Source organism: Lutra lutra, chromosome 4 (genome assembly GCF_902655055.1).
Source record: "Lutra lutra chromosome 4, mLutLut1.2, whole genome shotgun sequence".
Lineage (NCBI taxonomy): Eukaryota > Metazoa > Chordata > Mammalia > Carnivora > Mustelidae > Lutra > Lutra lutra.
The window spans coordinates 9,402,371-9,417,724 of record NC_062281.1 but is presented as its reverse complement, the minus strand read 5'-3'; the positions used below and the strand labels follow the sequence as shown (position 1 = coordinate 9,417,724).

General features: G+C 45.0%; 1 protein-coding gene across 4 annotated transcripts in view; it reads right to left on the bottom strand.

Moving 5' to 3' along the window:
- The window catches only part of DNAAF11 (dynein axonemal assembly factor 11), a 72,562-nt gene extending 57,545 nt beyond the window's left edge, over positions 1-15,017 (bottom strand). For 2 of the 4 annotated variants that reach the window (XM_047728121.1, XM_047728122.1), the window contains exons 1-3: positions 14,856-15,005; positions 5,581-5,748; positions 1,387-1,464 (exon numbers count right to left, since the gene is read on the bottom strand). In XM_047728121.1, the coding sequence (XP_047584077.1) occupies positions 1,387-1,464; positions 5,581-5,748; positions 14,856-14,865 (256 nt within the window). In that variant the 5' untranslated portion in view covers positions 14,866-15,005. Of the gene's footprint in view, positions 1-1,386; positions 1,465-5,580; positions 5,749-14,855 lie in introns of all 4 variants that reach the window. The other 2 variants (XM_047728120.1, XM_047728124.1) reach the window with 2 other exon arrangements.
- Between the last annotated feature and the right edge of the window lie 337 nt (positions 15,018-15,354).

Below are 15,354 nucleotides of genomic sequence, written 5' to 3'. Positions count from 1 at the left end.
CATTTTGACTTCCTTCATCCATCTTGCCTGCACCCCCTACCGTCACCTCTGGCAACCACAAAATCTTCTCTTCTGTGTATCTCTGAGCTTGGTGTTTTGTTTTGTTTTTTAGATTTTGCATATTAGTGAGATCATATGGTATTTGTCTTTGACTTATTTCACTTAGCGTAATGTCCTCAAGGTCCATCCATGTTGTTGTAAAAGACAAGATTCCGTCCTTTTTTATGGCCAAGTAATATTCCACTGTGTGTGTGTGTGTGTGTGTGTGTGTGTATCACATTTTCTTTATCCCAAAAATACATTGGTTCCTTCTTTTGTGTGATTAATTTGAGATGCACTAGATAAATTAAATGTAAAAAAATATAATTAAAACCAGAATATAGAATATGTTTATATTCATAAACTATAAAGAAAAAAGACTGATAAAGTTGAGTATACTAAAATGTAAGACTTCTGAACAGTATTAGCATCATAACTGGAACAAAAGAAAAGTAGTCGACTTAAGACAAAATACTCATACATACATAAAGGATTAATATCTTGAATGTGTTAGAGCACATTTAAAAAAAAAGATAAATCAATAGAAAAATGACCAAAAAATATGAAATACAAATACTCAATAAAAATCAGAAGGATATGGACATTCAATAATAGTGAGATGCAAATTTAAAAAATTATTTGATAACAATGTCTTCCCATTTAAAAAAAAAAGATTGCTTATAAAAAGTATTAGTGAGCTTGAGTACAAATGTTGTCACATGGACTACCAGTACAAAAGTAAATTAATACAACCTTTTCGGTAAAAATTTTGGCATTATTTTTCAAAAGGTGTATATTTAAACCCAGGAATTCCATGTCTAAATGTCTGTCCTATAAAAAAAAAAAAAAAACACATGCACACAGATTGAATTGTAAAAGAATCCTCATTGTGGACATGCTTATTATAACAAAATGCTAGAAACCACCCAAATGTCTGTCTGCAGAAAATTTGGGAGATAAATCGGTGTACCACCATTCTGGTAGAGAGCCCCCACATTTCCTGGATATCAAAGAACAAGGTAATTTCATAGACGAAATCAATTTTCAAAACAATACTCATAGTATGATCCCATTGATACAAAGCAAATGAAACAAAACTACCTTCTACCCTTGGGAAGGAAGCTGGGTTAGGAGGGGTGAAGTGGACTTCCATTTTCAAATTTATGTACCTTGTTATTGTTTGAATTTTTATCACAAATATTTTTATCACAAATATTTAAGTCTTTTGTTAGTAAACAAAAGACTTAAATATTAATTTGAAAAGTATGCCTATTAAGTGATGCTGTTTAAATTTAGTTGTAAGTCTCAATTTTAATTCATAATAAAATATCGAAAGAAAATTCTTACCTTCTAAATTTTCAATTTTTTCGATGTTGTTTAAAGCTAAATTCAAATATTCAAGTTTCTTGAGTTTGCCAACATTTTCTAAAATATACAAAAATGTAATTAATTAACCTTCAAGATAAAAGCTATTTTTACATAATCTGCTGTGAAAATGATATCAGGAATCTAAGCATTAGTATGGTTATCAAAACCATGTTGCTTTTCATGTCTACACCAGGACATTAGACATTGTTGGTTGCCAAATGCAGCATCATTTCTTCTTCCATCCTTCCTAACAGAACAAACTTCTGCTCTTGTCTCTAGCCAGTTCTAACTCCGGGGAGTTTGACTTAACCAAGCTGGGCCAGTGCAATAGCAGGTCCCTTGCGAAGGACAGCTCAGGAACCTAGGCTTCAGCCAGCCAGCCCACAGCCATTTCCTGGCAGCTAAGTGATGGAGAAGAACACATGCACATCAATGCTCCCAGTCAAATGAGAGGCATTGATCTATTATACCCCATGCCTGGGGACTGCCTTTTCCTTTCTCCTGCTGGATGTGAAAAAGGAAGAAAGTTATATCCTGATTGCTACCAGAGTCATCCCGCAGACATGAGGAAACCGGCTGTAGGATGGAGCCCATACTGGGACTGATGGAGCAGAAAGAAGGAATTACCCAACATTTAAAAACGCTAATAATACCATAGCTAATATTGTCGAGGCCTTATTATATGCCATGTACTTTTCTAGGCATTTTGCATATATGTCATCATTTCATCCTTATAATATCCCTAAGAGGTAAAAATTACTGTAGGCTCCCTTTTACAAATAAGAATACAAGGTGCAGAGACTTAACCCACTTGTTCAAGATTAAATGGTAAAGCCAGGAAATTTGACTCCAGAGCTTGGCACTAAATCATTACACTACACCCTAAAAGAACACTTCCTTCTAAGAGGACATGAACGTGGGGAACCCTGCTAGGGAATGTGCATGGAAAGGACCCCTCACTTAAATAATGCTCCTTCTGCCCACTTTTCATTGATATGAGGAAGATCAAACAGGATGGCTATGGTCATCATCACCCTTACCATCGTTACATTTCATTTAAAATTTATAAAATATCATGTATTTGTTCACATAGACCTAAGAATAACACTTCACCTCTGAGCCTCAGTTGACTCATTTTCTAAACTGAGGATTTTAGAATAAATTACTAACATCTCTCTCAGCAATTAGATGATTTTAAGTAATCCTGATGTTTCTAGAAGGTTCTCCAGGTGACACCTGAGCATTCAATCGTCAACAGATATGTGGAGCTCTATGTGCCCAGGATTATGACCAACAGAGTGTGCAGTCTGTACCCTGAACAAAAATATCTACATTTTTATGTTATTATCGTTAAAATTGCCAGCCTACAATAAAAGACCTGTCCCTTCCCCACATTTGTTATATGTACATCCCTCTAAATGTGAAAAGAGTCTTTTGGTAGGTAAAAAAAAATTGTTTGGGAAGGATTTCTTAAATTATCCCTCAAGAATAATGAGCCAAATTGGTCAGGAAAAAAAAAATGGCTCTACAGATAAAAATGTACAGCGCCTGTTGGACGCAGGAAGGGAGTCTGCCAAACCATGGTTCTAGCCCAAACCACCCCGGAAGCAGTTCTCACCAACTGCTATCACCAGACCCACAGACTTGAGGTGGACCAAAGTCATCCCCCAGTGTAAGTGGCTCTGCTCTTACCTCTAGGCCTTGGGCTCCCTGGGAAGCCATTACAAACGCAGATTTGGGGAACCCACCCCCACAGGTTCAATCAGTGGGTCCGGGATGGGGCTGGAGCCCCACTTTAACAAGACCCTGGAGGGACGCCTGGGTGGCTCAGTTGGTTAAGCCGCTGCCTTCGGCTCAGGTCATGATCCCAGCATCCTGGGATCGAGTCCCGCATCGGGCTCCTTGTTCTGTGGGGAGCCTGCTTCTCCCTCTGCCTCTGCCTGCCACTCTGTCTGCCTGTGCTCGCTCGCTCTCTCTCTCTCTCTCTGACAAATAAATAAATAAAATAAAATAAAATAAAATAAAATAAAATAAAAAAAACAAGACCCTGGAAGGTCCTCAGCTCAGACTTGGTGCAACCGTAAGCTAGCACGGCCCTGCCTCCCACCACCACCTGCCAGCCCATCTGCATCTCCCAGCGAGGAAGAGTTTTAGGAGAGCCAACTATTCTGCAAACTTCTACCTCAATGGCACCAAAGCAAGTGTGAATCCTAGAGAAACACTTTTGCTTGCTAAATGAGCGCCTGCATGCCTATGGGTGGAGCAGCACTGAAAAATCCCATTATTAGGATTTAAAAGAGTGTTTAATTTAAGAATACTTTGGAAGCAAAAATTTAAGCTTTCTCGCAGCTCTGAAAAGGCCTGAAATACTATGCTACTAATTAGTAATTGTGACGGACCCAGCTGTGGAGATTAAAATTTCGGGAACTCTTTTAGATCTGTACAATTAGGACAGCTCGTTAATGCCCCCTTGCATAAAAGCTGGTGGTTTTCTGTAACAGCCTTTTTAATTGAACAATTTGCCAGAGTTTCTAATTTCTGGTAAAGTGAAAGATGCCGAAAGTAATTATCTGAAGAAATATAAAGAATTGTAATAAATCTTCAAAAAAAATAATAATGCAAATTCTAGGCTTTTTGCAACACGAGGACCAATTTTTAATTATCCGCCAAACCAGGGGCAACCACCTCCACAGGGTTTCTTACCCTCAGGGATGAGATCTCAGGGGTATCAGGGATCTCCTATCCCTCAGAGTCTCTCAGGGCTACTAAGGCTGTGGGCGGGGAGTTCCTTCTTGTGGGGCCGTCCTTGCACTACAGGAGGGTTAGCAATGTCTCTGCGCAGTATAGGTGGTCGCACACCCCCTCCCCCCCAACAGACTTGTCACAACCAAAACAGTCTCCAGAGATTGCCAAGCGCCCTGTTGAGAACCACTGCACATCACAAGGGCAAGTTCAGACACAACCTAAAAGCTGACCTCTGGCTCCACTGCCTTGGCCCACAGGGGTTGGTGTTCTTCTGCTTCCTAGACCCTAAGCCCATCCCCTTTCCCCTAGCTCCTGCCCCTACCTCCATGTGTCTAGCCTGCATAAATGACAGGTTTGACAGCAATGGTAGCAGCTATCATCTGAGGGACGGTTTCTCATATGCACCGCAAGGCTAAGTGACCTCACCTAATTTCACACAATCTTCAGCGCCTGAGGGAGGGATCAGGCCCATCAGGACCTGTGCCTCCTCTTGCCACTAAACTACAGGTTGCTCTTCTGAGTGTGGGAAGTGCTCCTGTTTCTGGTGGCAGGACACCCTCGGAGTGACTCCATGGGCCTCCCTTCTCTCCACCACTTAATTCTTTGTCCCCCATGGAATTGGGGGGCGGCCCCACCTGGCTGATGGCTGAACTGGGAGAAGGAACTAGGCATGGCCAGCCACACCCCTCCCCCCCTCCCTGGCTTCTGGGGTCTCCCTGCCTGCAGAGAGTACACACTCTCGTCCCCTATGACCATACTGCCCTACACAGGGCCCACATACTGCCGAACCTGCATGCGGCCAGGTGGACAGATGAAACTTGAGGGCAGTTTTAGGAAGCCCTTTTGGCTGAAGGCTAAGCCACTTTCTCCAAAAGGTTTTGTCAGTTTAATGCTAATGTTTTGATCCGTCTACTTGTCATTTCATTCAAACTGGAGCAGGGAGCAGGGGTGTAGGCGTGGAATCCCTTTGATAACTCTAACACAGCACAAAGCCTTGCACATCCACGTTCGCCATAACCACGCAGAACCAGCCACCCCAGGGAACCTCTAAATGTGGTCTAACTTGCACACAACGCTTCGGTTCCATGGACCAATACAAAACTATGACGAATGCCTGGACTCTATTCCACTTTCAGACTTTGACAAAACCAGGCTATAAATGAGCAGGTCAACAATCATGCTCCCACCCTTAAGGGCCCCTTGCGTCTCCTCAATGGCATCCCTAGCGACCCTTGGGCAAGGGGACTGAGAAGCGTGGGAGCCCCAGGAGAGGGTCTACGCACAGCTTCCGGGAGCCGCGATGTCTATTTCCCCTATATGGCTCTTTTTCACCCAGGTTGTCTTCTTCTAAGAATCATACTGCCTTCCCCAAAGTCCTCCCATTCAAAATGTCAAAGAAACTGTGAGCACAAAATCCTGAAGACTCACCAATTTTTCCAATGAGGTTATTTTGAAGATAGAGGATTTTTAAATCCCGGCACCATGTGTCAATGTGTTCTAGCCTTTCTATTTCTTGCTGATGCAAGGAGAGTTCTTCCAGGGAAAAAATTACACAGTCATTGTGTTCGGCATTCCGTCTAATAAGATCTTCTGTGACTGAAAGAAAATTTGTTACGTATTACATCTCCATCCTGCGCACATCATGAGATTATTACATTACCAGTTAGAGGTCAGTCCTCCAGGACCCAGGGATTTTCAAAGGGGAGGAGAACAAAGAGGTGCTGCCTCCTGCTGGGGACACCTTGGTGAGTCAGAGAGCTTTTGTCTTTTTTTTTTTTTTTTTTTTTTTTGCACAGGGTCTACCTACATTTAGCTGTCTGGACCGGGACAGAGTGGGAGGGTAATGACCATGAGAATGTTGATATGGAATCCCATGGTGATATCACGTTGAACTGGATGAGACCCACTAAGTAGACCAAGATAGGATGACTTGGACAGAGTGGCAGGGTCTGGCTGCCAGAGGGCAAAACTAGGAAGGCATTGCCCACCATTCAGTAAGGAAAGGTCCATTTATTCAACTGACATTTATTAATCTCACTAAAGGTGAAGAGAGAAGAGAGAAGCACCCTAGATATTGCACTATGATCTTATACAGCAGCTACCCTGCGGTCTGTCTCCGGGAGGAAGAAAAGGAGCCATTCTCAGGAGGAGGGTGAGGAAAGTCTCTGGCCCTCTGGCAGGAGTGCCCTGCAGCACGGGGGCTGTCCTGTTAGGGGGGTACCAAGGGGCTGAAGACAATGCCCTGGTCCAAGGTTGGAGCCAAGAGCAAGACAGGAACCCCTTCCTAAGGCACACTCAAGTTAAAGACATGATGACAGTGGACAAACCCTGTATTTTCTGGTGCTACTAAAAACATAATTAATTCATTGTAATGCCCACATGTTAGGTGGACAGTGGAACATTGCATGTCCAGCCAGAGAGACAATAAAGATTCATTTATTGCTGCTTATGAGGTGCCAGGCACTGTCCGAAATGCTTTGCGTGTGTTCATATATGAGTATTTACACTCAGCAGATGAGGAACTGAGGCACAGAGAGTTTAAATAACTTGCCCAAGGTCGTGATGGTAAGTGCCAGAGCCTGGCTGGGAGCATAGGAGTCTGGTGTCGACCACCAGCTGTCAGCCACTATGCTACACCACCCTAAACAGGAGCAAGGAAGATCGTCTCAGGACGTCTCAGGCTTCCTCAATGGTACAGGTTCCTCTAGCTAAGACAGAGTGCTTTACAGCCCCTCACCTGCCCCACTTCCATGCCTGATCCTGAAAGGGGGAGTTTGCCTTTAAAAAAGAAAAATGTGAAAACAGGTACGAACTCGATCATTTGTGTGCAGCTAGCTGAACCCCTACTATTTCTGGTGGTAGCAGATAGGGTTGCATGACAGCTCTTTGGAAGAAAGACAGGGGAAGTGTAAAGGTCCAGAGATTCAATACAGTACATGGGGAATGTCCCTGCTGTTTTAAGCCTTGGCTCAACTAGTGGGCAGAGCTGGCTGCACGCCAGGTCCTGGGGAGGGGCAGGCCAAAGAGGCAGGGAAAGGGGCTAATAGGGCAGCCCTGCCAGCCCCAGCTCACTGGGGGCCTTACTGCCTACTGTTCTCTGCTGCCTCTGGAGGCCATGGCTAGCAGGCAAGCCAGCTTCAGCAGAAAACAACTTTCCGAAAACTAAACCTGTAAGAGAAGGGCATTAAAACTACTCTCCACACGTCTCACTACCAAGGTTGGTTCTAACAGCTTAAATCAATTGATCATAAATCTATGGGTACAGCCAAGTTGAAGGCACTGCGAAGCTGCTGTGTAAAGTCACATGTATTAGCTGTCTCTGTAATCATCTACAAGAATTCTCTTAGTAAGGATGCGGCAGGGACTGGGGGGTTGGGATGGCACAACCAGTGTTATTTAAGCTACCCTAAGGAAATGCAGGAATTATTCACTACTACAAATAAGACTCTCAGTGACCAGCGGGGTATATGTAACTTGAACTATACTAATTCATGGAGTAGGGGGTTGGGTTTTTGATGTCATCAGCCCTGGAGTCAAAGGGACCAGAAGGATGTGTCCATCCAGAGTCCATGCCTTTCCTTCTAGAACACGTCCCAGGTAGAAGAACAAGAGAATTCTCTGCCCAATGGGCCCAAGCCTACCTCCACGCCCAACACTGGCCATTTCTCCAGGTTCATTCCTGAAGATATCCCTACACCCTGGAACATCCAAGGAGTAGCTCTTTTCTGGAAATGTGGATGGGTATGTAGGCAGGAATATCCACCTTCATACAGCGGCTTGAGGGACAGGATAGAGCCAGTAATGGGAAGAGAAGGGAGGGGTAGGCCAGGAGTCAGCTCTCCCCAGATGCCCTGCCCTCCCTCCAAGCTCTGGCATGGAACCCAAGGAGTAACCGTAGCCTTTTGAGTTGTCACAAAGATACTCTTGTTGAGGGAGGAAAATGCATTTTATCTGGCAGTTTGATTATAACTTGACACATGAGCATCCATTTTATTCTTTCCCTGGGTCACCAGTTGCCCTGGAAGACCTAGTGGAACATTCATATTGCAGATATAAACCCAAGTTGAATCCCAGAGCAGCTGTCATCTGTAAGTATGGTTCAGTCCAATATGTTCAGGGGAATTCTGAAAGCATCTTTTTTTTTTTTTAAAGATTTTATTTATTTATTTGACAGAGAGAGATCACAAGTAGGCAGAGAGGCAGGCAGAGAGAGGAGGAAGCAGGCTTCCCGCTGAGCAGAGAGCCCGATGCGGGGCTCGATCCCAGGACCCTGAGATCATGACCTGAGCCGAAGGCAGAGGCTTTAACCCACTGAGCCACCCAGGCGCCCCTGAAAGCATCTTTTTAAAGCATCATAGTGTCCAGCCTGGGACGGCTACGTCAGCATCTGTGCAACCCACTGGGAGTGGCTGGGTCTCAAACACTAAAGGGATCACAGGCCACTCCAGCTCTACATTCTAAGAGGCTTTTCCAATTTGTCCAACCCTAAATAGCCAGCATGTTCCTCTACAGACACCAAATATCCTTCCTATGTTGTCTTGCTACACCTTTCTTAAAATTAAGAAACCTTTTCCACTCTGCTACTTTCTGTGTAATTTGATCACTTTCATGCAATTGTCAACTCCTCCCTTTCAGGGGCATGTAGATATTCGGAAGGAATTACATTGATCTGTATCTCCTAACCACGAGAATTAAGATGATAAAAATCACTATCAGTTAAAAGGGATGGGAGTAGAGGAACCTTTGCATGAATAACTAATTTGCGCGCACACACACACACACACACACACACACACACACACACACACACACAGGAGAGGAGGGTCAACGGGTGATTCAGCACCAAAGGGAAGCTTGTCCAACAGCAACGTTCTATGCAATTAGGACAGATGAAATAAAGGAGATTCACAGTGGAAGGCAGTACTGCAAAAGTCTGGAGCTCCCTTTCCTCAGCTCTTCAAGAGAAACCACTTTCCTGAGCTCTTCTACAGACTCCACTGTGTGGCTCCCCATTTATAGCACTCGGGAAACTGCTGTTCTACGGCGCTGCCCCACCTGCAATGGCAAACATCATCAAAGAAACAAGAGTCCCAAGAAAGAAATGTGAAAGACCATCTACGTGGTGGATGGGAATAACAGTGTTCCAATGCTTGTCAACAGGAAAGCATTTTGCAGTTTCACACATCAGGTCACCTAGACCAAACTCTCTTTTACTCCCAGGAGGACTGTTCACCTTTAGAAAGTCCTACTCCACATAATACATCACTGCATTGATAAGAAATCATTCCAGGGATTTAAAGCTGCTTTGGAAGTGTTAGGATGTCACGCTAACCCCGTTTCAAGAGAGACGGTATTGCCACGCCTACCCCAATGGCAGAAGAACGTGCCTAGGTGTTCTATGAAACACAGTGCTTTCACTTCCTTATTTTGGAAAAATTCCAACAGCAAAATCCTGACCCAATCTGGCTCTGAGAAGTGTCTCACCCACAGAGGGCGCTAGCCAAGACCTGCAGGAGTGGACAGAGGCTGAGAACACTGACACTTTAAACACAGATTCATATTTATCTCACTCATTGGAATGGTGCCGAGGAATCCAACCAAAGTTTGAATCAAAACTCACCAGCCAGCCTACGCTTCTTTTCAATGCCGTGGGATGACTGGGTTTTCAATAACTTAAGGGAATGGCAATAAAATGACTCTTTGGGGTGGGGTGAGGAGAAGGGCAGAAGGAGAAGGTTTCTGGAGTACTGGCGGTTGTCAGGCCATGTTTGTTTCTACGAAGCTTTTCAGTGTATTGAGCAAAGTTCTAGAAACTCCCAGAGCCAATAATGAAGTATTCACTCATTCAAGCTTTATACTACTACGTTTTGTAAATAGCTCTCTATTTCTCACTGGGTTCGAATAAAATAGGTAGTGTATATTTAGGGCAGATGTCACAGAATTTGTAAACACCCTGAAATATAACTGTGAAACAGAAATGTAACAGAGATAAAGGGGTGACAAATAGGAGAAGGTCACCTCTTGCAGCATTTACTTTTTTTTTTTTATTGTTTTCAATGGCCACTTTTAAAAATAGAATTACTCATTCACCCTGCCTTTTGTGACGGACTCGGGTCATCATAACAAAGCACCGCTAGCCATACTAGACCCAACCCAGTGATTCACGTAGAGTGCCATGAAAGAACGTGGGTGCAGGGCTACGAGGCTGTGACAGAAGAACACAGAGAGAACAAGGAGTATAAAGAGGGGAATGATCAGTATTACTGAGTGGCAGGAGGAACGTCACAAGAGGCCCCACGGAGAAGCCTGTGCTGAGTTTTGAAAGGTAAGTAGGTATTTGTCAGATAAATGGATGAGGAAGGGGTGCTCCAGGCTATGGCAGATGCTCTGTTTACCAGTTCCCTCCTTTAAAACTGAAGGACTAGTTCTTCTCACTGCTAGGAGTTGTGCCAGCAGACTACCCTCAGCTGCCCACCATCTTCCTAAGTCACGCGGCTGAAAAGACACCTCAATCAACGTTGTGGTCCTTCCCAGGAAAGCCTGTATCCAATGACAGTTGATGTGGGCTCTAAGAGCCCAGCCCTCTCACCCTACTTTGGGAAAATCGAAAGGTCCATTCCCAGTTTAGAGGTCCTTCCGTTTCCAGGTTGGTTAGCTATGGCCTTTGTTAAAATGCATCACAGCCCAGCATCCTTCCCTACCCAGTCTTGCTGCTGCCTTCCCTATCCACTCCACTAACACTCCCTAATGAACCTCCTGCACACTAATCTCCATTGAAAAGTCTACTCCCTGGGGAACCCAACCTGGAAGGGTACACACTGGAAGTGGAATGTGAATGCAGAAGCTAACCAAGATGGGCTTTTGCAGTCAGAGTCTGCTGCCTGAGGGGCGATGGGGACACCACTACCGGTGGGAGGTGGAGCCAGATAGTGTCTGGCACAAGGTAGCTGTGGGATGTTTAACACTTGCACTTGTGTTGCAAAGAGAACTGTGTCAATCTGTCTGGAATACCATAACACAAATACCATCAATTAGGTGGGTTACAAATAAGAAATATTTATTTCTCATAGTTCTGGAGGCTAGAAGTCCAAGATTGTGACACGGGCAGATTTGGTGTCTGGGGTGCCTGCTTCCCCACTGATGGAAAGCTCTCATGGTGGAAGGGGCAAGCTAGGTCTCTGGGGCCCCTTTCAGAAGGGCAATAATCCCAAACATGAGGGTTACCCCTTCATGACCTAATCACCTCCCATAGGCCCACCTCCTAATACCATCACTTTGAGGGTTAAGATTTCAACATATGAGGGGTGCCTGGGTGGCCCAGTCGGTTAAGCATCTGACTCTTGGTTTCAGCTCAGGTCATGATCTCAGGGTTGTGAGATGGAGCCCCATGTTGGGCTCTGTGCTGGGTGTGGTGCCTGCTTAAGATTTTCTCTCTCTCTCTCTGCTCCTCCTCCCCACCCTCTCTAGGAAAGAAAGAAAGAAACAAACAAACAAACACACAAACAGAGGGAGGGGGGGAGCAAGAAAGACAGCGGGAAGGAGAGAAAGAGAAGGGAAGGGAAAGAAGGGAAGAGATGAGAAGAGAAGAGAAGAGAAGGAAAAAAGGAGAGAGATTTTGGCATATGAATATTGGGGGACACAAACATTCAACTTATAGCAAATAGGATACTAATGAAAGAGAATCCCCCTGTATGGTGTGACACATCAGGCAGTAGAGAACTATGGGGATAATCATAACTTAAAAACTCAAAGGACAGGGTGCCTGGGTGGCTCAGTTGTTAGGCATCCGCCTTCTGCTCAGGTCGGGATCCTGGGGTCCTGGGATCGAGTCCCGCATTGGGCTGTCTGCTCTGTGGGGAGTCTGCTTCTCCCTTTCCCTCTGCCACTCCCTCTGCTTGTGCACATGTGCTCTCTCTTTCTCAAATAAATAAGGTCTTTAAAAAAAAAAAACAAAACCTCAAAGGACAGTTGTATTGGGTGTCTGCTGCTGACACAAGTGATAAGGAAAGGCTGGGTGTGATTAATTGGTCATTAAAAAAAAAAAGCCAGGGTACCATACTGGCAGCATATAAAGAGGTTTGCTTCCTGAAACCAAAGAGTAGACAGGGCAGAGAACAAGGACCAGGACTTAATCATAAGAGGAACATGGACTTCAGGTTCCAGACATGATGGAGTCACAGGGACAAGATTGAACCTCCAGCCTAAAATAACTAAAATCCAGGAAAAAAGTATGGAAAAAAACTGGACATTAGGAAATCCAAAGGGAAATAAGAAAGTATTTTGAACAGAACAAAAAATGAAAAGCCATATCAAAATGTGTGGGATATGGCTAAAACATAAGTTGGAGGAAAATTTACAGCACTAAATGCTTAAAGAAAGGAAAACAGTCTCAAACATTAGCTTCTTCCTTAAGAAACTAAAAACGAATAAATTAAACCCAAAGTAAGCAGAAGAACGTAAATAACAAAGATTATATCAAAACTCAATGAAATGGAAACAGAAACAATTGCGAAAAGTCAATAAAAATACTTTAAAAAATAAAATCAGTAAACTTCTAGCCAGACTGAATCAGTGAAAAAAGAAAAGACATAGACTGCTACTATTCGGAATGAAACACATCATACAGATTGTATAGTATTAAAAGGCTAGTAAGAGAGTAATATAAATTTATGCTAATAAATTCAGGAACTTAGATTAAATGGGAAAATTCCTTAAAAGTCACACACTACCAGAGCTCACATGGGAAGACACAGATAAACCAAACAGCCCTGTATCTACTACAGTAATTGAATATGGAGCTCAAACCTTCCCACAAAGAAACCCATGGCACAGATGTCTTCACTGATAAATTCTACCAAGCATTTAAGGAAAAATAATACCGAGTATACCCAAACGCTTCTATAAAACTTAAGACAATTTTTAAAAAATTAAGAATACTTCCTGAGATAATTCTACAAGGCCAGCATCACCCTGAGTTCTAAACTAGACAAGTACAAGGCCAAGGCTGACCATGGGAGATGCTGTTCTAGACCTGGGCTAACTGATAGAAACTGGGATGTCAGACTCTTGAAACAAGGAAGGCAAGGTAGCATTTAACTTTAGAAGTTAGGTGGACAGATATTTTGATGAGACAAAGCTGGAGTTGTGACCGGTCGTCCACATCCACGGAAGGCTTTGGAGATGGAGAACAGAACACGACATTCCTGAGGACAATACAGATGGGCGGCCAACAAAGGCACAATGCAATCTGTACCAGGATTGATGACTGGAAGGCTAAGGACAGTTGCCTCAATAAAAATTCACAATTTCTTGCCGAGTTTCCAGACCTCAGTTTTTGGACCTGAAACTAGGATTGCCACATTTAGCAAATAAAATACTGGATGTCCTGTATTTTTATCTGATAACCCACCAACCAAAAGAGAGGCTGGGTCCCCAAGAGTACGGTACAAGTCCTTTCCAAAAGGACTGATCTCCCTTTACTTGAGTAACAGTGCACTGTGGAAGGGGGAATACCAAATCACGTTGACACTAGCTGGACACAGGGTCTGAGTTGTTATTAATATCTGGAAACACAAAGCATTGCCAAGTATTCTTATCAGAGTGAGAACATGTTAGGGCCGGGTAATAAATGGAATCACGCCGATGTCCAGCTCACAATTCGTTAATCCATCAACCAATGTTGACGAATATGTGGATTGTTTCCATTATTTAGCTACTGTGAAAGCAGGTGCTAGAAATGTTCATACACAAAGTCTATGTGGACAAAGGTTTTCATTTTTCCTTTGTAATGTCTAAGGATTACATGGGTGGGAAACAAAGTTTTCCTTTAAATTTTACTGCTGTTGTTCCAATTTTTTTTGTCTCTTGCCTTAGAGAAGAGGGAATACTAGTAAGTATACCCACTTGGGAATGGGGCTTTTACTATTTACAAATCATCTGCCCCTCCACCAGACTGTCACCTCTTCCAGGGCAGAAACCCCATCATCCAGGACAGTCTCTTGATTTAAAAATGTTAATTATGGCACTTTTACAGTAAGTGAGCAATTAGGCTGAACTGTACAAAATTGTCACAAATGAGAGGAAGATCAGAAATGGTGCTGGTAGGCAAATAGTTCAATCTAATATATGTGACCGTTAATCCCATCACTCTGCACGGTGTTGGTGTATTTGTAAACATTTTACACATTTTACACTTAACCAGGTCAGCAAAACAAAACTGTTATTGCTTCCGTTTTGGAGATGAGGTTTAGGCCCAAAAGGGTGAAGAAGTCTGGGGCTCTAAGTCTCCAGGCCAGTGGGTTGCAGAGGCTGGCTCTGGGGGGGGCTCCCTCCAACCCCGCTTAGACCGCCTTCCGGAAGTGCGAAGGCTGCAGCCCGGGGAGACAGGGACCCGCCCGGGGCCGCCCGGGGAGCGGGGAGACGCGCGGGCCCGAACCCGGCACTTCCGACGCCAAACCCTGCACCCTCACCACCCCCTAGCATGAAGCCCCGCGCCTTTCTCGCCCGCCCCATTTTACAGATGAGGAACCCGAGTTTCGCAAAAGCTAAGCCGCCCGGCCGGTTGGTGGGCGGAGAGGCAGAGGGTCCAGGGGGACCCGGGTGCGCGGGCCGGGAAGGGGCGGCGGTGCTGTGTGGCCCCCGGGACCCGGGACGACGCCGGGAAAGGGGACAATCGAGGGCGGCTCGTGGGAAGGGACGCTTACTCCGGCCCATGGCACCTCTTCGGTTCGCGGGCCCGGGAAGCTAGATCCGGACTCCGAGGACTTCTCACTCTCAGTCACGCCTCTGCGCGTCCGCACCGAACCTTGGCGGCCATGGCAACGGGGACTCTACGGCGGCCGCGCGGGGCCAGGCTCAGCCGCGTTTCCCGCGCCTCGAAGGAGCCGGAAACAGACTCGGAGAGAGAGTGCTCATCGCGTACACGCAGGCTGTCCCCGGGCACCTAGTTCTCTTCCCCGTCCCCTCTCCACCTTCCACAGACTGCTTCCCTTTCCGCCAAATCAACATCACAGGGCCCTCTCTCTTCCCAGTGGATCTGCCTCCCGGGCGTGCCTCTCGGCCTTCTCTAGTCTGTGTGGTTAACGCCCTCCGGAGCCCGGGCGTCCGCGTGTGACCCCCCACTCGCCCCGCTAGCCGCTAGCGGGGTGGCCTTAAACTTCCTTAGCCAGTTTTCCCATCTGCAAGACGAATAATAATAACTTC